The sequence below is a fragment of the Mustela putorius genome, unplaced genomic scaffold (assembly GCF_011764305.1).
Source record: "Mustela putorius furo isolate JIRA1106 unplaced genomic scaffold, ASM1176430v1.1 tig00000640_pilon_pilon_pilon, whole genome shotgun sequence".
NCBI classification, from domain to species: domain Eukaryota; kingdom Metazoa; phylum Chordata; class Mammalia; order Carnivora; family Mustelidae; genus Mustela; species Mustela putorius.
In genome coordinates, this window is record NW_025421432.1 from 8,125,977 (window position 1) to 8,148,486 (window position 22,510).

The following is a 22,510-nucleotide window of genomic DNA, read 5'->3' on the forward strand; positions in this document are numbered from 1 at the left end:
CTATTGCACATACGGATTACCTGGGGATCTTGTTAAAATGCAGATTCTGAATTGCTAGGCCTGGGATGAGGTCGGAGATTCTGCATTTCTAATAAAATCTCTGGTGGTGCTGATGCTGACGCTGTCATTTTGTGGACTGCGTTTTAGCAAGGTTGGAGTTTGGTGCTGTCAGTATGGTGGCTCCCCACCACAGGGGCTCTCGAGCCCTTGAAATGCGGGGTAGGGCAGCTAAGAGTGGAAGGCATACTTTTATTTAATTTCAATTAACTTTTGAACCCTGATACTTGGTTAGTTATTGGAAAAGAATTTCTAGTATACTTGGAACAGCTTATAAATCTCTCTTTTCGGCTGTGGATTTTGTGAAATGTAGTTAACGGAACATCTCTCTCCAATGCAGAGTTGAGATAGGCTCCCAGTATAATATAAACAGCACATTTTGAAGACCCAGTTTTAAAAAAAAGGTAAAATATCAATAAAGTTGCTACTGATTTCATGTTGAAATAATATGTGGGTATGTTGGGATAGAACATATTATTAAAATTAATTTGCTCTGTTTCTTTTTACCTTTTTTAATTTTTTTTTTTTTGATGTATCTATTAGACAATTTAAATTGATCAAAGTGGCTCACGTTATATGCCTGTCAGACAGTGCAGGCCCAGATCAGGGAGCACAGGGCCTGTCTCATCAGCTCCCTTCCTCTGTCTCATCTGGGCGGGTGACCTCTGGGTGGAAAGAGGATGTGAGGTGGTGGAAAGAGACAAGGTTTCTTCCTTCCCGGCAGAAGGCTGTAGCAAGAAGCCAAGATCCACAGCAAGTTTTTGGGCTCACAGACTCTTTCTTCTGTGGTGGGTTATTTCCACTATGTTCCAAGGCAGGCTTTGCTTTTTGCAGAGGTAAAAAAGGAGCGTGTCAGCAGTCCATGCGCTGTGGCTCAAAGCCGGCTCTCATAAGAAGATGCTCGCTTTTCAAGAGTTAAGGGTCACGGCGAAGGGCTCATTGACCCAGCCTCTTCTGTGACTTCAAGGGGAGTTAATTAAAACGGCATGGGCTCCTGTTAATGTGCTGTGTTACTTCCTGGTTGATTCAGCAGTTGCAAAGGAGGCTAGAAGTTTAATGAAAGCAGTAATGAAGATATCTGCAGATTTGACGGTGACCAAAGGAATTAGCAAAAAGAAGTGGGTAGAAATGAAAGTTAGTTTTTTCATATCACGAATTGCATTATGGTAACCTCCCTTCCCCACTCTTGTGGAAAAAAAATTTTTTTTAACGAATTCAAGCAAATATTTACATGTGGAATCAGACCTGGCAGCAAATTCAAAGAAAACTATTAAGGCCAGAAAAAGCTGCTTCTGTATCAGAGGCTTGGAGACTCCAAGTCTCAATTAACCTTTCTAAATAAGAACTGACAGCCGTAGATGGAAAATGGGGCGGGGGGTGGTGTGCGGGGGACTAAAATGTTTCTGAAGAATGTTTGACTACAAAGTAAACAGCCCGAATAGAAAATATTAAATCAGATGCTGCCTCCACATTCCATAAAACTGAGGATGCAGTAAAATGTACTGTATAGTTAAAACGCCTGGATAAAAGAAATTATGGAACAGTTTTAGTCTAGTGATAATTCAAAGTTCATGGAACCAGTTATGTTGGCATAAGAAAGAGAATTTATGTTTTGTATTTACGTTAGATCTCAGCATGAATTTGTACTGTTGGCAGTGCAGGAATAACTTTGAAGATGTTTATCTTTAAGTCTTCTTGTCCTTTCTGTCACCAAATCAAACCATGAGAAAATATTTACTAGGTAAGGTACTCTCTAAAGAGTAGAACGTCTTTTTGTAACTCCCCCAATTTTTTTCCCACAAAATTGTACAGTAAGTATTTATTATTCTGACCCAGGATTTATGTTGCTTTAGGTGGTAGCAAAAGGAAGGCGGGGTTAGCAAATTCATAGTATAATCAAGATTGCAAGGGGAAAGATTTAAATAGTAGAATGGAACACATTAAAAGCATGCATTTAGAAGCATTCACTGTCATTTTCTAAAAAAAACTATTATCCAACAGTTATTCTCATCTGAATGCCTTTACAATACAACCCCACATCTCAAAAGCATCTAGTTCATCGAGATAAGCCTTTCCCATTAGCCTGTTCTAGGGAGAGTCTTAGTGTATTTTAAACGTCTGTAATTCAATTAATCTTAAAGGGTGGTGAACCGAGACCTACTGCTTACCTGATGAGCTTGCAGAGCATGGAGAGATTGTCTGTCTGCACTGCTCCTTTGTCCCAAGCTGTCTTCTCAGGATGGCCTGTCTCTGGCGGAGCCCTGTCCGTGTCTTGGGTTCCCAGCGGTTTCTCCACTCCGCATTCTTTAATCCCGGATCTCCCATTCTTGCTGGAATCCATCCTCCAACACACCTGTCCGGCATGGCTACTGCACTTCCTGCATTATTCTCCGTGTTCCTGTGTCCATCGCAGAGACTGAGGATGGTGTCTTTTTCATCTTGGTAGCGAGTCTGCCTAGAAGAGTTCCTGCGTAGGGTAGATGCCCAGGGAGGTTTCTGGACTGGGACTGAGAGCATGACTTCGAGCTACTCCTGTGAAGAGCCTGCTTATCACCGCCGCACTGCTCTGCCCTCTCACTGTTGCTCGGCTTGGGTCTTCCACACTTGCGTCTTGGGGATCTGATCACTTGAACCTTTCCCTATAGGCCTACCTCCATCTCCTTCTCTCCAACTGAGGGAGAAATGGCGTTTTTGCTAATGTCCTTCTCCCAACTTCAGAAGGTCGCACAGAAGAGTGGCTTGGGCCGTTGCTGTTTGACTCTACAGGCCTCCCGAGGGAGGCTCTCTACCGCTTCCTTGCTGGGCCTTCGATCACACAGCTCTTTGCACTTTTTCTTCCTTCTTCCTCGGGGGGGGCCTCCTGTGAACCCACATCTTCTGCTCCCTTCCCCTCAGCCGGCCGGTCACGGAGACGGATGTGCCCTACCTCACGCCTTCTCCATGGGGTTGTTTTTCTTCTTAAACCTGGGTGATAGGATTAAGGGTAGTTTTCCTTGTCACTACGTGCTTCCCTTATTTAATAATGAGCGTGGATTATTCTCAGGATTTAAAATGAAGACCAAAGCTATTTATATTTGCAAACGTTTCATAACAAATAGAATCTCCAATCCCATATACATTTTCCAATCCAACGATAAGAGGTAATGTTCCAAAAGGAAAAGCATGAGTGCTGTTTTCTTACTAACACGACCAGCCATCATTCTTTTGTTCTGCCTTCAAATTAACTCCGTCACACGATAAATCCGACAAGACCTTTATATTTTTATGCAGGCTAAAAATGCCTCATTTATTCAGTATAGATCCGACTGTGAAGTACACATGTCATCTGCTTTCCAACTCTTTTGCACTGTCTCCCTTTCCAGAAACTGGAGAGGAGAAGAAAAGAGCATAAAAATAAAAGGATATAATTCAGCCATTTGTTATTTGTATTAAGCAATGTGTTGGAAAAGCTTGAAATTAATAGTTAAATTTCGTATATACGCATGGAACTGTTATTCCTGGGTCTTCCAGTTCTGTAAGTAATCAAGACCCACTGCAGACTTTTCCAGATCAACATGCATGTTTCGAGGCTGTGTGGACTTCAAGCGACAGACTCTGTCAAAGTTCTCCGTTCTTTAAAAAAGGAAAACCAGTATGCCAAACACAAATACTTTTCAGAGAAATGGTCTCTTTAAATTTGCTACAAGCATTGTAGCAAAACTAAAGCATATGAAGAGAAAAAGTTGCTTGAAGTTAACAGAATATGCTGAAAATCTGCATTTAGAAACTGTGAATTACATGTTTCGTAGAGGGAAGAGGTACTGAGGGTTCGTTTACTCCAAAGGAAATTAATTTACACTCATTTCCATTATTTAAAAATTAAGACAATAATAAAACTTTGAAAAGCCCAATATTAGAGTGAGAACACTTTACAGCTGGATTCAGCCTCAACTTTGTTTTCAGCCAGAACCTTGGGCAAATCACAATCTCCTGGGGGTCTTAACTCACTCATCTATACAATGAAGAGAAGATAGGATTGTCTGGTCCAGCGTGCTTGTTCCTTATAGTGCTAGAATTTGAGAGGCTAAGGGTTCCACCCCAAGACCTCTGGTCAAGGCAGGTAATATACAGCAGTGAAAAAGACTATAGAGTGAGAAGAATTTTTCTTGCAGGGGAATCCTGATATTAGCAAGCTTTCCTTATTTCACACTTCATATCAATAAAAATATTTCATTTCCTTCTTCGTTTTGCTATAAAAGAAACAGTAATAAATGGTCACCAACACTAATAAATGACAGGGGTGTAGAGACCATAGGGATTGGTGGGGACCATGGCAAACTAGAGAGGGTAAAGTCCCATATTATCATATGGGACTGAGGGTCTAATGTCTGATGCCAAGAATTTGGGTGTTTTTAGTGAAATCTAATGGTCAGTGCAGGTAATCAACTGAAAACATTAAAGAAAACAAAACCCCCGTGGGCCATTACCGTTGGTCAAACAAAACACCTTGGTGGGTCAGAAGGGGGTGTAGGCTACCAGTTTACAATACCTGATCTGCTTTGTCTTCCTCACTGTACTGGGATCAGCCCATATTGCATAATTTGCTAATCACACCACTTTAATCTTACTATCATAATCCACAGAATTTTTACCAAGCTCTTTTTTATAGGCAGTGCTCTGTGCCCAGGACTTTGACTTTTCATCTTACTAGGCTGTCACAATAACCCTGAGGGATAGGTAGATATACTGTGATCCCAGTTTTACAGAATGAAGGAAGGTTCCTAGAGACCAAATAACATGTCCTACTCACACAACTTATTTTTCTTACAGAATCACATCTAAAATATTGACATGGAAACATTTACAATATTAGGCTGAATGGAAAAAAAGGGCAGCTATATAAAGTATATATGATGTTCAAACTGTTTTTAAAAACATGTTTAATGATTGACTATTCTATCATGAATATATGCTAATAGAACTCTCTATTGTTAAACACTTGAATTGCTATTAAAATCATGTAGGGAAATTTTTTTTTTAATCACATGATTTCATTCATTTATTTAGGATCATCAGCTGACAGCCTATACGTCAGTCACTTTACTAGATGTTGTGCCCAAAGGGGTCTCTGACTCATAATGCGGCTGGTAAGTGAGTTTTATATTTTTTAAAAGCCATAGAGCTTCTTTGAACTTTATATAGGCATTCAGATCAGCTATGTGAATTTTTATGATATTTAAGCAATCTCCCCCTGCATCAGTAGTTAGGTCCCAAAGGACATTCTCAGCCTCCTGGGTGGAAAGAAGGCAGGCTCCCCCAGACAGCTTGGTTTGAAGAACGGCACAACGTGCAACGGTGGGCTCCTCAGCTAGAAACTTGAGGAGATTTGGAGATCCATGAACTGAACTTTGAAAGCTATCCTGTTAGCAGGATATACTTTGCAGTCCCTCTGTGATCTCTACGGAGGACAAAAAATGGCTCTGCATCTTTTCTCAATATTCCACTTGTCAGAGCAGTAGAACCCCAAATAACACAATTTCTGAGTAACAGCCGCCATGCTGCAGACACAGGCAGACATAAACACGAGCGGAAGAGGACTGAGATGATAACGCAACTTGAAAATATGTAATTTTTTATCATTCAGGCTAGAACACTTTTGAGTGAAAGGTGGCGGTGGGGGGGCTCTGAACACTGACATTGGGGTGGCGGGCTCATACACAGACACCCTGCTAACCTGGGGTGTCCATATGGTTACCCTACTGTGAAGAACAGTGCTAGAAACTGGAGATGGTTGAGCATGGAAGGTTGGGGAAGGTTGGAAGGTGAGGGACACGCAAGCTGCCTTGAGGCATCTGAAGACCTCCATGAAGAACTGGCTTGAGATGATCCTAATTCCTTGACACCTGGAGTGCCTGGACCATGCCGTAGAGGCTTTACGGTCGCATGCAATGGTCTGTGTGTCTCGTTGTCAAGCAGTTCCAGATTCAAAACCCAGATGATGCCAAGTAGCTTTGTGGCCATTGACGAGTTTCTTAACCTCTTTCTTATAAAAGGGGGAATAGAGTTGTAGTGATTTACTGAGGTAAACACGAAAGTGTTTACCTCAGGTAAACACCCTGAAGAGAGGCTCAATCAATGTTAATGTATGCATTGTACCTAATGCTGGAAATATTCAAGCACAGGAACAGACCACCAAGTGGGTAATGTTATAGGATCTTTTAGGGATTAACTAAATGATGGTTGGAGGCAACATTTTTTGACTAATTTAACTTAGAAATTGTTCTTAGAAATAGAAAAAAATCAATTAAATTTTTTCCAGGTATAAGGTGATTTTAGTTAAAATCTTAAAAAGGTATATTCCTAGATATTATACTATAATTTAATATTCATCATAAATGACAGTTGCCTGTCATGATACATGCTGTTTATTTTCAAATATGTAGACAAAAAGCATAAAGTGCTAGAAATACATTTTAAAATGACATATTGCTTGATTTTGAGACTGTCTACAAGTAAAGACTAGGAATTTCAAAACAGGTAAGCAATAAGACCTAATATTTGAAATCCTTTCATTTTGCTTTCACAAAACCAATTAGCTTATTATAGAATCGGTTATAATTTGTTTTTCAAATAATGAGATAAAGAGGTTTCTTAGCTTATTAATAAGCACATTTCCAAAAATATACATTTTGAGTTAGTTTTTAATCGAAGTAAGTTTAAAACACTAAACTGAATATAATCTATACACTCTTTTTTAATGTTGATTTTCAAAATATTAAAATCAACCTGATTTTTGAAGTCCAAGTAAACAGACTCTTGTACTGACCATCATCTTAGTAAGCCAATTTACAAAATTATTATGTTTTTCATTAACTACTTGCATTTTAGCATCATGGTTCTCAGTGCTTCCCTCTGCTTAATCAGTAGTTCCCAAACTTGGGCTGCATATTAGAATCATCTGGGAAGTTTAAAAAAAAAAAAATCCCTATGACTGGCCACATTCTTGCCCATACCGCCTCAGGGTAGAGTCTGGAGTTTGTGTGTTTTAAATAAAGCTCCTCAGGTGACCCCAGTATGTGGCCATTTGGGAAATGAGCATTTATCCTATGGTCCAATCTGTGGATATAGATATGACCAGGAACAAAAAAAGCAATTAAAAGGTAACAGGAGCACCTGGGTGGCTCAGTGGGTTAAAGCCTCTGCCTTCGGCTCAGGTCATGCATGATCTCAGGGTCCTGGGATCGAGCACCACATAGGGCTCTCCGCTCAGCGGAGAGCCTGCTTCCCCCTGCCCCCCCAGCCCCCCTGGCCTGCCTCTCTGCCTACATGTACGTGATCTCCGTCAAATAAAACAAAAAACTAGGTAATAGTCCTCACCTTCGGAGCATCCAGTGCGTTTGGCTGAATGATACGTAGTTTAAAGAACCTGGGTCACTAGCTCACTCATCTGGTCTCCGCTTCCCAGATGTGCAAGAGATAAGCAAGGCGCTTCTCTTTAAAAGGGAAAATGTTGGGGTGCCTGGATGGCTCAATGGGTTGGGCCTCTGCCTTCCGCTCAGGTCGTGATCTCAGGGTCCTGGGATCGAGCCCCGCATCGCATCGGGCTCTCTGCTCAGCAAGGAGCCTGCTTCCTCCTCTCTCTCTGCCTGCTTCTCTGCCTACTTGTGATCTCTGTCAAATAAATAAATAAAATCTTTAAAAAAACAAAGAAAAAAAAAAGGGAAAATGTTTCTACTGACTAAAAACACAGGGTCAGAAAGGAAACAGAAGCAAACACTTATTGCTAATGAGATGACTCTCCAGGGTAATCTTCATAAAGCCTTGGGTATTTACAAATCAAGCTGGGGCTTAAGGGTCCTTTCGACTTGGAAAATGTCTACTTAAATCAGTTTTGGGGGGAAGCAGGAACGGATTTTCCTGGGATTGTTTCTGTTGTTATTGAGTGAATAGTACCATTTTGCATTGCCCTTTATAATTGGTAAAGTGCTTTTAAGTTTCCAAGGTCACCTGAACACCCAAAGCTGGGCAGGAATTGTAATACAATCCTGTTGGGAAAATGAAGTTTTGAAGTATTAAAAACTGGTACAAGGCATAGTTGGGACCAGAACCCAGGTCTGCTGACTCATAGGCTAATGCTGTTGGATATAATACTGCCTCTAACTAAAGAGAGAGCCACGGTTTGAGCCTCAGCCCTTGGTCCCGGCCGGGCGATTTTCCCCTGAAAATAAGCCACATCACCATTTGCCCCTTGCATGTCGGTTGTGTTGAGGGAGGCTGCATGGCGTGTTCACTGTGAAGAGGGAGAAAGACAAAAGAGGGGCCAAGAAGAAGACGGGCTTCAAGGAGGCATTTCCAGGTAAGGGAAGAAACAGACAACATGGCCGTGGCTGAGAGCGGGGCAGGGGACAACTACATGAGGCCGAAGAGTTGTTAAGAAGCAAATAAAAAGCCATTTAAAAGTTTATTTACTCATCTATTTTTTGAGGAGGGGAGAGATGATGTGGGCAAGTGGTGATTTGGGGAAGGCTTGGATTATGTGTTGGCGATGAGGGAGTGGAAGGTAGTGATGTAGAGAGAGCCACTGAGAAACCGAAGTGTATGCTGTGCATCTGAGGTAAAGAGGCAATAGACTAGGACAGCAAGAGTGAAAAAGACAAAACAAAAACAAAAAACCTATTAAAAAAGCACTTGAAACCAAGGAACAACTATGTATAGCAAAGTAGGAGAGGTAGTAGGCATTTCAATGGGACATCTAGATCTGATGGTATTTGTGTGTAAAGAACTTTTTTTTTTTTTTTAAAGTAGACTCCACACCTAATGTGGGGCTTGAACTCGTGACCCTGAGATCGAGTCACCCTACAGACTGCACCAGTCAGGCACTCCAGGTGAAAAACACTTAATTAGTGATCCCTAATTAGTTGAATGACTGATTAAATGTTGTATGTTAATAGGTAGTATAAAGTGCAAAGTGAGGCCAAGGGTGGTTGGCAGACTGTCCTATGTATGTCTTTTGGTTTTGTTGTGAAATAGCGATTTCCATAAAGGGGCAGAAAGAAAGCAAATCACTGCTGGGAAGGGTTGAGAATAAACTAGATGATAAAAATTATTAGTCAAATAGGGGCTAAGGCAATAGTTTAGTGCAGATAGATGTAATCTCTTGTTCTTTGGGACCCAAAACCAGCAAGAAAAGCACTAGGATAGGCAGGCGTCCCCTATAAAATATGTGAAAAGACCCCATAGGACTGACTGTGAGAGGCAGAATGGAAAAGGTGTGTTTGACCGAGTCAGACAAACCAGCTTGTGAATCCTGGTTCTGAGAAAAATGCAAAGGTGAGAATGAATGCAATGAAGAATGACCCTGAAGAGAACAAGATACAAATTAAAGGTCTGAATATCAGTGAGGAAAGCCGGGAAATGCGTGTGGATTTCGGCCACCAGCGGGTCTGTGAGCCCTCTGACAACTCCGGACAGATAGGAAGTTAATGGTGACTCAGATCTGGGTACCAAGGTAGTGAAATGCCAGGAGGCAAACCACAATGACAGAACAGGAAAGAGGGGGCCAGCTTGAGGGCCTTGGTTAGGATGGAATGAGTGAAGGGTATTAGCTCAAAGACTGGAAGGTGATGAAGGAAATCACGAGACCAGCAATCATACCAATTAGTATAAAGAAGTTAGGCGGTATAAAGACCTTCTAAAAGTAAGGAAAATTTAGAGTGCCAACTATAATCCTGGAGACCCACGGCTGACAAATGGCCATCTTCTGTTTGGGACCATGTTGCTGAGTAACACAGAGCAAACACAGAGGCCACTGTGATCCCGGTGGGAAACTGCATATAGCCTGAAGCAAATGAGAGTAGGTAGGTTTTTCAGGGTTGACTATAAAAATGTCAGTCTTGTGTCATCTCAAAGAGCAGGACTAGCATGAAGTTAAAACAGATCAAGGGGTCCAAAGGCTCTTTAAAAAAGGGTTACTGAGAAAGCAGAAGAAACTAAATTGTAACGAAATGAGTCAGAAAACGTTAGCTTCCTAACTGGTTTCCTAACTTCCAATTTCTCTGTCTCTCCAGAGCAGCCCATGATCCTTTCAGAGGTCAGATTATGTTGCTGCTCTGTTCAAAGTCCTCCACTGGCTTCCCGTGTCACTCAGCATAAAAGCCAGAGTTAAGCGAAGTCTCCCATTAGGTCTCTAAGCTTGTCTCCTACTAGTCTCCTGCTGGTTCACGCTCTCCCAACTACAATAGCCTCCTATGTCCCTCAAACTGCTAAGCCTTATTTACAGGAACCTCTCTCTGGACTCTTTCAGACAACCAAGCAGCTGGCTCCTTCACTTCTATCATGCCTCTGCTGAAAAGTCACCTTATCGGAGAACCTCCCTGACCACACTAAATAACTAAATAGATAACATAGCATCGTCCCCTCCACCAGGTGACCGAGGTCTCCATCTTACTAGAACATACACTCCCTGAGGAGGAGGACAGTGCTTGGTTCTCCTGAGTCCAGAACAGAATGAATTCCCCAGGCCAGGTATCAAGTATTTGTTGAATGAATCAATGGAGGACAAGGGAAGACAAGTAAAAGGCAGGAAAGCAGTTGGCAGTTCGGTAATTTTGAGTACAGGAGAAAGGGGAACCCTACGGTAGCGTTAGTAGCAGCCTTCGGACTCCAGAAACTTGGTGTGGCTACACCCGTTACTGTTCCCCCTTGTCCCATCACACTTCTGAGGCTGTGAACTATTACTACCCCGTCTAAGTCTGCAGCAGCGAGAAAGTTGAAAGATTAAAAATTTTAGTTGGTACACACTTACCCTCTCAGAGGTCTGAAGCGAAAGGAAGGAGCAGGCTTACTGGTTAAAAGAGTTCAAATACTAGATAAATAAGGAAGCATTTTTACTTGAATTGCTAGCCTCAGATATCACAGTTCTCCCTAAGGTCTCATTCTTACTTTTTCACACTCATTCTCAAGCTATTCGTGAAAGTATGACTTAGACTAAATGTTTATGATCTCAAAAGTAGTCTTAAAGAGAAAGATTGCTTTAATAGACTCTATCTTTATTCACTAAGGTACATTTTACCTTAAAGATTATAGAGGTCAGCAAGTATCTCCTTTTTAAGACTATAAGGGAGGCAGTTGACTATTCATAAACCATAAACATCATCGATGTAAAGCTGTACTAAAACGGTAGTGAAATATTGGCTGCAATTTTTACTGCACATTTAAAAAGGACAAACTAGTTTTTCAAAAAACGCAAAACTAGGTAGGTCCTATTCTTTCACAGATTTCAAGAAAAATGCAGATTATATCCTGTGATAAATTGATTTTCATTTCAAATTATTTAGGAAATAAAGTAACAGCCTGTTAAATTTATAGGTTATCTACAGAACTTAGAATAAATATATATCTATTTTAAGACTAATGAACCACAGAATTCTCTAATCAAGTATGCTAGTAAAAACACCCTTCTAGTGAGTTTAACAGAGACACTTCAGGTGTGGGAGGTCTCAGGAAAGCCTGGGTTACACAGTTTAGTCGGGGACCCTCTGCCTCAGTCTCTGGTTGAGCTGTCCTCCAGGAAGCTCACGAAGATTCTTCAGATTCTCTCTGAAGCATTTGCTATCAGAAAAGCACAATGAAGGAGGCTTAAAAGCAAGTAGAGATTTTCAGGTATGGGGCCCTGACTCAAGATGGTGAGGGGCTCAGACTGCAGAAAAGACTGGTAGCTACCAGCCTGGGCTCTTGAGGTCTGTCTTGGGACCCAGCTACCAGCCTGGGCTCCTGAGCTCTGTCTTGGGACCCAGACAGAGCAAGCTATTTCAACTCCTTAAGCCTGTTTCCCTGTACAGAACATGACAGCAGCAGCACACGGGGCTATTTGCATAATCTCCACAAAGCGCTTGGCATGTATCCAGTAACTTGTAAATAGTAATTTATTGTGACAATATTCCTCTTAGCGCCTAAGGAAAGTATCAGTGCTTATACTTAATGTTGGATAGTATGCGGTCCTTGCAACTTTGCCTTAAATTAAGAGAATCTCAGGATCTTCCTGCAGGGAACCCACACTGGGACTTGGGTTACTGATTCTGGAACCAGTTTTCCTAGGATACAGTGGTTAAGAAAGCTGTGTCAAGGACTGTATAAGAATATATGCACATTTCTTACTTTAATTTCCAGTTTGGAACTATTAATATTATACAGCTCAATAATGATATACTTTGAATTCAGAGAATACAGACTAGCTATGCCTACATTTAGTGTAACATCGGTAGGCCGAAGTCTTTTTCTAACAAAAAGGGAAAGTGTTAAAGTAGTTAAGACAAAAAACACGAACGTAAACACCCAATGGAGAGTCTAAGGTACAAAATTATCAGTCTGGTGAGAAGGAAATTACATTATAAGGATAAAGACAATTTTCTTTTTGACACGTACTGATGAGAGAAATACAGGAATACAGTCAAAACTTCCCTTCCTGCATTAGCACTCTTTATGGTATTATTAAAATGATTATTCTTTATAAGAAAGATTATCTTTCAAGAATGTTTCAAAGATTACTTCTAGTTAGGTGGCATTAATTATGCTAATAAAAGAATCTTTTTTATTTTTGGTATATGGAGGCAACACCGTGTTTTGAAAACATAAAGGCTGATACAGGGTTTGGGAAACAAGAGTCTGGACGGTGGTAGAGGTTGGAAGAAAGCAGAGCTGCGATAGGACAGTCCTCTCAACACATGGGGAAAGAAAAATGGCAACGAGCAAAGTCTTACAGAAACTCTTATGCAGTTCATTTTACAAAGGGAGCTTCATTCAAAATTTAATCCTAATACATAATACATATATAAACTCCACTTAATGAAATGGAAAACATCTCTCATGTCATATATGTGGTACTTACACAGACTTGATAATTTACTAATAACTTTTGCTAAGTGGAAAAATATGGTATTCATAATCACTTAAATTCAGTCAGTATTTCAACAAAGTTGCTAATTTATATTAATAATTTATTATAAAAACCAACTAAGGGTAATTTGATTAATTTTGTTACCACAGAGTTCAGATAATTGCTATTGACAGGTCTGGATCATTTAATGAAGGGAAAAAAAAAAGAAGCAGCTCTGACAATTATTGTGAAAAACAAATCTCTTCTAAGACCAAAACATTACATGCTCAGAAGACTGTAGAAATGATCTAGGGTTGCTGTACAGATCAAAGACTATGGGAAAGAAAGTGACAACAATATACCCACTTTAGGTCTAGGGGCAAGATCATGCATATTAAGGACACCGATTCACTATAATACAGCCATAACATTTCAAGTACATTATAGAATTGTCATCCACCTGATTTTTAAAATTTCATGTAGAAAAAAGTAATTCCAAAATATGATGTTCTGATCAATTTCAATATTCAAAAAGTTCAGTCCCCATTCAGAAACAGATAAACAGTATATTTATTAAATGAGTTAAGACAAATAAACTTTACAAATAGACAAATAATAAAAGGCTCAGTGGCTAAAATAGATGGTAAGCATCATCGAAAGAAATCAACACCATCACGGTATCTCAGTTGGCTTACACGTGTAAAAAGAAATTTTCAAAGAGCAATTTCACAGAAATGAAGCCAGTTTTTTTTTCTTATAAACAAATCACCATTTCTTGGTTCAAAACTGACATCTGTTATGAAAATTACCATATCACATATTTGTAAGATGACAAGGAGTAACTCATCTTCAAAGTGCAAGTAAGTCTATTTACAACCACAAAAAAGGCAATGATGAGGAGAAAAGGATTTTTAAAAAATATACAAAGATTAAAAACATTTGGGATGCAAAATTAAACAATTTTTTGGTTAGAGGATAAAAGAGAAAAAGTGATTGAATTACAGATGCTGATTTCAGCTATACATACTATATAATGGGATCCAAGATCTTTAACAGCTTGCTTGCATTTTTTTCTACTTACATAATGCTCTGGAAATTTCTGGTAGAAATTACAGTGTCTCAAAGGGAGAAATACACACTAAGCATGTCTTGCTACTATTTCATGGATGTCGTAAGACCCGTTTATGGATTAGAGTTGGTGTAAAAAGCCATTGCCTTGAGTTGAAAAATGAATACTGAAAAAGCTCAATACAAATCCTCCAAAGCACATGCACGTCTAAATCTTTTGGAAATTACATTCATATTTAAGCATCACCAAAATAAAAAAGAAAACTGAAAACATTTCCCTTTTCTCTATTCCCTATGCCTTGTAGGCTTCTCCAGTTGCTAGGGTCAATTTCTAGAGTTGAAAGGGTTCTTCAAGATAGTCTAGTCCACCACCCTCATTTCGGGTAAATGATTTTCCCAAGGTCATGCAGCACGTTAATGGCAAAACCGAGACCAGAAGCCAGGTGGCGACTCCTATAGTCCTGTATGCGTTCCAGCATCTCATGCTACCTCTTTTTACAGTATGGTTTGCTATAGATACCTGATGAATAAATGTACAATTACAAACTGCTGGCAGAGCCAATGTGTTTCTAAGACTTGCAGAAGATTACTGCAAAGCACTGATGGAGAGAAACAGATTTTCCCCCGCCCACCAAAAATACCAAGCACCATCAACTAAACATTTCTTTGCTCAGTCAGCATGCTCAGATGTCGTAGTCCTCATAAACTTTATGTCAGCCTGAGGACCGTATTCCTGGTGAAATCTGGGCCCTAACACAATGCCAGTTCCTAAAAGGTAAAGACAGGCAAAAAAAAGGGAGAAGGTCGACGAAAGAAAGAAACAAAGACTTAAATAACCCAATTGGCTTAGAGATGGGCATTCCGAAAGCACATGGTGAATTATTACATCTAAATATACATATTTTAGGACCGTTTCCACCATTCCACATAATCTCACTTTACCTAATTTGTTATTTGGCCACTTACAAATTAAAATAGATGTATCAATGATGATGGTGATTATTATTATTATTATTTTTAGACCATGAGACTACTTTAGATAAACCAAATTCTATGAAGAGTATGTCAAACAGTGAAATTGCAATGATTTTCTTAATGTGATTCTATTAGATTTACCACCAGGGGAATTAAAGTGGTATTTCATGGGGCTGTTACCATCTTGAAATTTATTCCAATTGTGGTTAAAGAGAACAGACTGATGCACCAAATATGCAGAATTAAGTAAAGAAGCTGAAATTTCTTTTTTCTTTTTAAAAAATTGCCATGTATTTATTTAATAAAAGGGCATATTTATGTTTACAAACAAGTTTCAAAAACAAAAGGAAAACATGTATGCTTCTACCTGTTAACCTTTTTCAAAATGCCAACAGCCCTCATGCTGTATGAAGGTTTCTAAGGATTTATTAGAAAAAATCAATACAGTTCACTCACAGTTCACCAAGACATCACTGAGCTAACATGTTTAGACAAAAACAAAAAGGACTAAGGTTCTCTTGTAGTTTGATAGTTTGATTTAATTTGATTTGCCTGAAATAACAAAAGCATTTCAAGCATCTTTCATTATGTACTTGATGTCCCACATTAAACAGTCTACTAAATTCTGAACAAAGGTTATTAGCAAGTTTTCAAAAATTTTAAAAATTAAACAGTTGTTTCAAAACCATTAAGTAGTAAATGTATTTAAGAAACTAATTAGGACAGATGCCGTAACTTCATTAAACACCACTGCTCATGTTTTGTTTTGTTTGGTTTTTTTTTTTTTTTTTTGGTTTTTTTTTAAACAAAGCATTAGTGTTATCTATTTGGCTATGAGTCTTAGCAATTTATCTACAGTATTTAACAAGGTAAATTGTAGGCAAAAATTTAGTACAGTTTCAATAGAAACACCCCTTTTTTTGTTTTCCTGAAAATACAGCAGTATTTGAAGGACTAATTTTTCTCTGCATCAGTTATAAGGAAGCTTCCCATCTATGAACAGGAACAAAAAAAGTATCTACAAACCTTGTAAACAGATCTGTATCATTTATAAACATAAATAATCGAAATTATTAACAGCCAACAGCAGAAATTAAAGTATCAATTCAATGATCCAGGGCTCTTTGCTTGCTTGCCCAGCTGTGCTCCTCCCCCTCTCCCATCAAGGACTGAAATAAACTAAAGGTCTGCTAATACACTGGTCAGGACCACTCTTGGGTACTACTGATGATCCACAGGTCAGCAGCATACGCTGTTACTGTTTATCTGTCAGTTCATTTCTCCCACCCCCCAAAAAGCACCCTCAGTCTGGCAGAAAGCTTTGCTTTTTTTTTTTTAAAAAAATAAATCTACATTCGTACAAGTGTGTCTTCTGTTGAAGTCCAAAGACAAGAATACGATCTTGTCCATCACAATATGTGAAAAGACCCAGTTTCAATTTGTTTCTTTACAATGCAGCTAGTGTGTTAACATTCGGCTTACAATCAGAGCGATGTTTCCAAACTATGTAGTGGGCTTCCTGGGGATGAAGAGGTAGCAGACTTGTTCATTTCTATTGTAAGGTGAATCCCGCTGTCAACAGCATTGTTATTTTTGTTGGGAGAGGGTGGAGGGCTGGAGTTACGTTTTGTAGGAGCGTCATCTTCGGCATCAGTGTCATCGATAAGGGGGATATGAGGCTCTGAATCTTCTATCCTAAACTCAGGATGTGTCATAAAGTTGTGAATCGAACTTCTTGATTCCGGTTTTTCTAACCCTTCATATAAAGAACTACGAAATGCATTCACCACTCGAATCTGTAAACATCAGAAAACACAGAAAGATGTCAGGATACTATTCGCTTAATTTAAAAGTGGCTCATTTATGAGTCTGAATCCACAAACAGCTAGGTATGAGTGAATCATATTTGCATGTAATGCAGTGGAACTTGCAATACACTGTAAAAAAAATGAATATTTTAGTAGGACACTACAGAACAACAAAACCACATACGCTAAGAATTAAGAGTTATAGAATTCAAAGTAATACTGAGAAAATCTCATTGTCACTGGCTAAAAATTTAATAGCCTTTTTTCCCTACGAAAACAAAAACAAACAAACGAAACAGAAACTTCATCATACACAAGCTTTAGCTGATTTTTAAAATAAAAAAAAAAAGTAAGTCTTGAAAACAATTCAAATAAGTTAAACAAAGTCAAGCACAGAGGGTTACTATTCATCATGCTAGGAATCAGGGTGTCACCAACTATGAAAAAGCCAAGCAAATATAAGCTGAATGCCACAATGAACTCACATCTACCCCGCTATTCCCTTAATTACCAAATAAAAAAAGACAAAACCCAAATAAGTATCTATAAAATGCCATTAAACAGCTATAAATATTTGAGTATATGCCATTTGTTTATAAAGCATTAGTGTTTTTCTCTGTAATACATTAAAACTTGAATCACTTTATATACTAGAGTTCACTAAGAACAGATTTAAAACAAGAAGTCCAAACCCCCTGCTGTTGTTCTGTCAACAATCTCGCAAAAACACAAGGTTTTTTGGTATTTTTGCCCATAAACATACAGCCCAATAACTCACCCCCCCATACAAAAGTTTGCTGTACAGAGGAAGAGAGGTTAATGGACAATTAACGCAAAAACAGTGCTGTATACACTGACATTAGGTCTCATTAACCTAGTGTCATACAGACTTTCAAAACAAAAAAAGGGGCAAAATCCAAAGAATTGAGTATCTACTCAGTATCAATTCAAACACAGTGTTTGCTTTTGCACTGATTCTAATGAATCTTGTTTAGTAATGAAGACATCATTTATCATAAGGTTAAGAGAAATCATGAATACTGGTATTCCAGAAAAAAGACCATCACATCGGAACCATCTCTAAGACAATGGTGATGAAAAAATTAACACATTTCTTCAAATGATATTTGAATGTATTTTTTTTAAATGGTAACATTTATTTAGGCCCACTTCTTTTCTTTAATTGTATATATCTAAGATGTACAAGTTGATGATTTGATATACATATACACACTGAAATTATCATGACAGTCAAGCTAATTAACATAATCCATCACCATACATTGTCACCATTTGTGTGTATGTGGTAAGAATAATTAGGATTCTGTCCTCTTAGCACATTACAGGTATGTTAAGTACAGTACTGTTACCTAGAGTCAGCATGAGATACATTACATCTCTAGAACTTACGGGTCTTTGCATGAACTGAAACTGTGTACCCCTTCATAAACATTTCCACATGTCTCTCTACCCCTAACCACCATTCTACTCTCCATTTCTAGGAGTTTCACTATTTTAGATTCCCACTTTTGGGAATGTATCCACAGGAATAAAATCAGGTTCTTGAAGAGATAACGTGCACTCCTTTATTCCCTGCAGCATTATAAACAGCCAAGATATGGAAATGTTAAGTGTCAGCTGAGAGATGAACAGGTAAGGAAAATGTGGCATATATGCATACAAGGAATTTTTTAAAAAATTTTATTTATTTATCAGAGAGTGAGCGAGCAAGCGCACAAGCAGGGGGAATGGCAGAGAGGAAGAAGCAGACTCCCCACTGAGCATGGGGCCTGATGTGGGACTCATCTCAGGACCCTGGGGATCACAACCTGAGCTGAAGGCAGATGCTTAACTGACTGAGCCACACCCAGGTGTCCCTATGTGCAAGGAAATATTGTTCGGCCTTAAGAAGGGAATTCTACCATTTGCAACACAACATACGCTCAGTTCTGATTAAAACTGATTAAAATATCTCTCCTCAAAGCTATCTTCCTGCATTTACCAAGCCCTGCCTGCTGGAGGCTGCTTTACTTCTTGCTCACTTAGCTCTAGGAAGAGTGTAGCATGGTGAAGCGAGGAAGACAGAGGTTAAAGGTCTGGGTGTGAATTCCAGCTCTGCTACCTGCCAGCTGAGGAACCCTGGACAAACCAATTTCCTCAACTATAAAATGGGAAGTAACAGTGGTACCTACCTTACAGGGTTGTCACGGGAGAGTCATTAGTGAGTTAATACAAGTACAAACTTAAAACCGTGTTAGTGCACAAGTATCAATGTCATGCCACGGCTTGTCACACTTTAATGTGCATGCGAAGCACCTGGGGATCTTGTTAAACTGCAGATTCTGAGTCAGGAGGGGCCTTCGGTGATCTGACAGTTAATGTAAAGTCTGGAACAAAATTATACAGAAATACAGTAAAGAGAGCACACCTAAGGTCATGTGACAACCTCCAAAGGAAGAGTCAATTATCCAAGATCTTGCTGAAATAAAAATGAATACGCAGCACCCACGAGTTACATCTGTCTAGGAAGTCTAAGACGAAGTAATCATGAGGAAACAATTAGATCCATAATGCCGGATGAGACAACTGGCCTGGTTTCTTCAAAAAAAATCAATGTCAAAACATACATACATACATACACAGAAAAAGGATCAAAATCGCTCTAATAGACGACATTTTGGGGGGCAAATGGAGAAATCCAAATAGGGACTGCACACAACAGAAAGATACCAATGTTAAGTTTCTTGGATGTGATAATACAGTATGATTATATAGGAGACTTAGTTTTAGGAGGTACATGAAGGATTAAGAGACGGAAATGTCAGGATATTTGTCACTTACTTTCAAGGTACAGAAAACATGTATACACTAATATAAGTATAAATATATAGAGACAGATAAAGCAGACATCCTAAGCGATTAAGTGGTAAATCCAGGTGAAGGGTATTCAGGTATTCATCTTTCTACTTGTCTGTCACTTAGAAATTTTTGAAAAATAAAATTCTGAGGGGCATCGTTCAGGACAAAGTCTCATTTTGCATCCTTCTTACAGGGTACCCAGAGAAGCCCTATCCCTGCTTTCCACTCCAGTCTCGCCAACACCTGACATTTTATTACTTTTAGTACCTGTCACTGAGGCCTGCTTTCCTCAACTGGTAAACTTTTATCAAAGGTCAGCTTGGGTTACTTCCTTTGGGTACTTTTTCCTGATTTCCCAAAGTGGGTTAAGGACTCTATTGTAAAATTCCATGTTTCATTACCATGTAGAAATCCTCAGCTGCTTGCTTGTTTCCTATACAAGACTGCGAAGTCTGGGGCTTCAAGCGCAGTTCTGGCATACGGCAGGCCTTCTGTACGTGTTTACACGTTGCAACCACAGAAACATTAATTAATAGTAGATGAAAGGATGAATGGTAATAAACCCTCAAGAGCCAGGAACGATGGGAGATCCACAGATCCAGGGAGGGAGGGGTATACCTGACATCAGCTGTCCTAGGCATCATGCCAGGCAATTTACATACACCATTTCATTTAGGTCAGGCACAGAAGCAGGGTAATTTTCAAAAGAAAGATTCCTATCTGTCCACGTATGTAAACGGAACATCCTGCCCAGCTGAACAGAGTCCTTTGTCCTTAGGAGTACTTGATTACTCTTTGCTCTACATCATGCTGCCTCTGCTTATTAGCCATGGACCAGTCATTTAGACTTCCAAGTCAGTTTTCACACCTGCAAAATGGGACACAGTTCCTGTTCTGCCTGTTTTACAACACTGTCAGAAATGACCAATGAAAATTGCTTATGCAAACAGTGAACAAACAGGCAACGAGTAAACTGTCCTCCTCAGAACAGCACTGCTTTCTTCTTCAGTTTACCCTCTCTCTAGCTTTCTCATGTTTCCTAGTCCTTAACTGGCAGAGGACCAGATGGAAAAGACGGGGCTCTGCCCAAATACAAGATTAAGCACAAGTATTCCAGCGGATTTCAGGCATGGGCTGAATGACGGGGTGGGCTTTGTATCATTAGTGCCTCCAATATTCTGAGAATCTACTGTGCACAGTAAGGATGACAAGAGGTTAGAAGACTTTTGGGGAATTTGCCATTTACTGAAAACCTGAAAGAAAATGTATTATTCTAGTCAATTAACAGAAATTATGACATGTCATAAGATTTAAGAATCAATCAATGGTATACTTTCTCTACTTCCTTGGAAAACTTAATAGAACATTTCTATCTAAGATGTAATTTTAAATTAAACTGGTAATATAGATGAAAAAAAAACCCCATTAAAAAACCAAAGAATTTTGAAGCTTACACAGGGACCCCATCTCAAAAACAAATACATAAGTAAATAAATAAGTAAATTCAAAGCACGGCCACAAAATCTAGGCTAAGAAGGCAAACAACGGGCCATATACTGAGATCATTTCTTCACGGTACCAACTTAACTTTGCCAACTAAACAAGATGAAAAGTCAAAAATGTTAGAGTCATTTTTAGCTTTAAAAATATAATTCCTTGGTTCTGACAGATCAGTTTCAAATCACATGCTTTTCGAAACCATGCAGTACAAACATGTTTAAAGGCATATACTCAAAAATTTATAGTAGTTTCACAAATTCTAAGCTACAGTTTTATTCCCCGTATTAACTATCAGAGTTAGCAGAGAGACAAGCTCACGGGTTTCCTATCTAATCTTTGGTTGAACTGTTCCACCTCCTATCTAACCCTCTAAGAAATAAAACAACAACAACGACAACACTTTGAGGTCTCAATCCACTTTACGAAAAGAAAGCTTTATGAAAAGCCTGAACGATGAATTCAAACATTAAGGAGAAAATGAGAAACGTTAGGTGTGTGAAGTAGGAAATGTTAATTTCATGCACTTAGGAACACACACTCACACCCCACAGTAGTAGAAGCAGTAGAAGAGGAAAACACTACATGTGTAGGGGTAGAAATATTTGTTACATCATGATGCTGGCTGGCGATGGAGGGTTGCCGCCTTAGAGCTCCCTGAATGGAACTTCCACTCTGGAAAGCATTCACTACATCCATCTGCAAGGAATCAGAGATTGTGACAGCTTGCTCAGCAAGAGAGAGAGAGAACAAGAGAAAGGACCATTCCATCTATCAACATATAAAAAGTAAAGAAAAAGGCACTTTTTACAGAGCAGATAAATATGCAAGAGTAGCATTTTGAGATGGAGTGGGGGGAAAAAGCTAGGAAAAAAGGAGCTGAGGGGGCATATAGACACATTCCTTCACCATCAGTTAAAATTTTCACTCATTCCAGGCACCAGTATTATTTTTTTCAAAAGAATACGTTTTGTGGGTTGGAAAGGCTAGAAAGGAAGTTAAGGAGCGCATTCAAACCTCCTCCCCAGGTCCCAGAGCCCTTGGCCCCCGGCTCCCGTCACTGTTCCTACCTCTCTACCAGGCCCATACCTGCGTTTGGATTCTGTTCAGACCTCTAAACCACAAGATCTGCCCGCGCCGCAGCTCCCTTTCAGCGTGGTCAATCTCTTCCACATCCTCCGCGAGCTCCTCCTCCGGGATTTCTTCCTTTTGTGTGCCATGACCAGCTTCTTTTAGGAATTTTAAACGGCTAGTTGGAATTGTTGAAATTAGCTACAACACAGGGGAAAGAACTTAGAAATAAATCAAAACCGAATGAAATTAAACCAACCAACCGCAATACAAAAGGCTTAAGAAGTCGCAAGTGTGGCCCACTACTGTTACCACGAAGCAG

The 22,510-nt window shown here is 39.4% G+C and overlaps 1 protein-coding gene across 7 annotated transcripts in view; it reads right to left on the minus strand.

Moving 5' to 3' along the window:
* Nucleotides 1–13,456: 13,456 nt before the first annotated feature.
* ATP2B1 (ATPase plasma membrane Ca2+ transporting 1) overlaps nucleotides 13,457–22,510 on the minus strand; it is a 123,857-nt gene continuing 114,803 nt past the window's right edge. For 3 of the 7 annotated variants that reach the window (XM_013054206.2, XM_004748560.3, XM_045082978.1), the window contains exons 20-22: nucleotides 22,207–22,389; nucleotides 21,730–21,816; nucleotides 13,457–16,749 (exon numbers count right to left, since the gene is read on the minus strand). In XM_013054206.2, the coding sequence (XP_012909660.1) occupies nucleotides 16,438–16,749; nucleotides 21,730–21,816; nucleotides 22,207–22,389 (582 nt within the window). In that variant the 3' untranslated portion in view covers nucleotides 13,457–16,437. Of the gene's footprint in view, nucleotides 16,750–19,077; nucleotides 19,149–21,664; nucleotides 21,817–22,206; nucleotides 22,390–22,510 lie in introns of all 7 variants that reach the window. The other 4 variants (XR_006607536.1, XM_045082980.1, XR_006607537.1 and 1 more) reach the window with 4 other exon arrangements.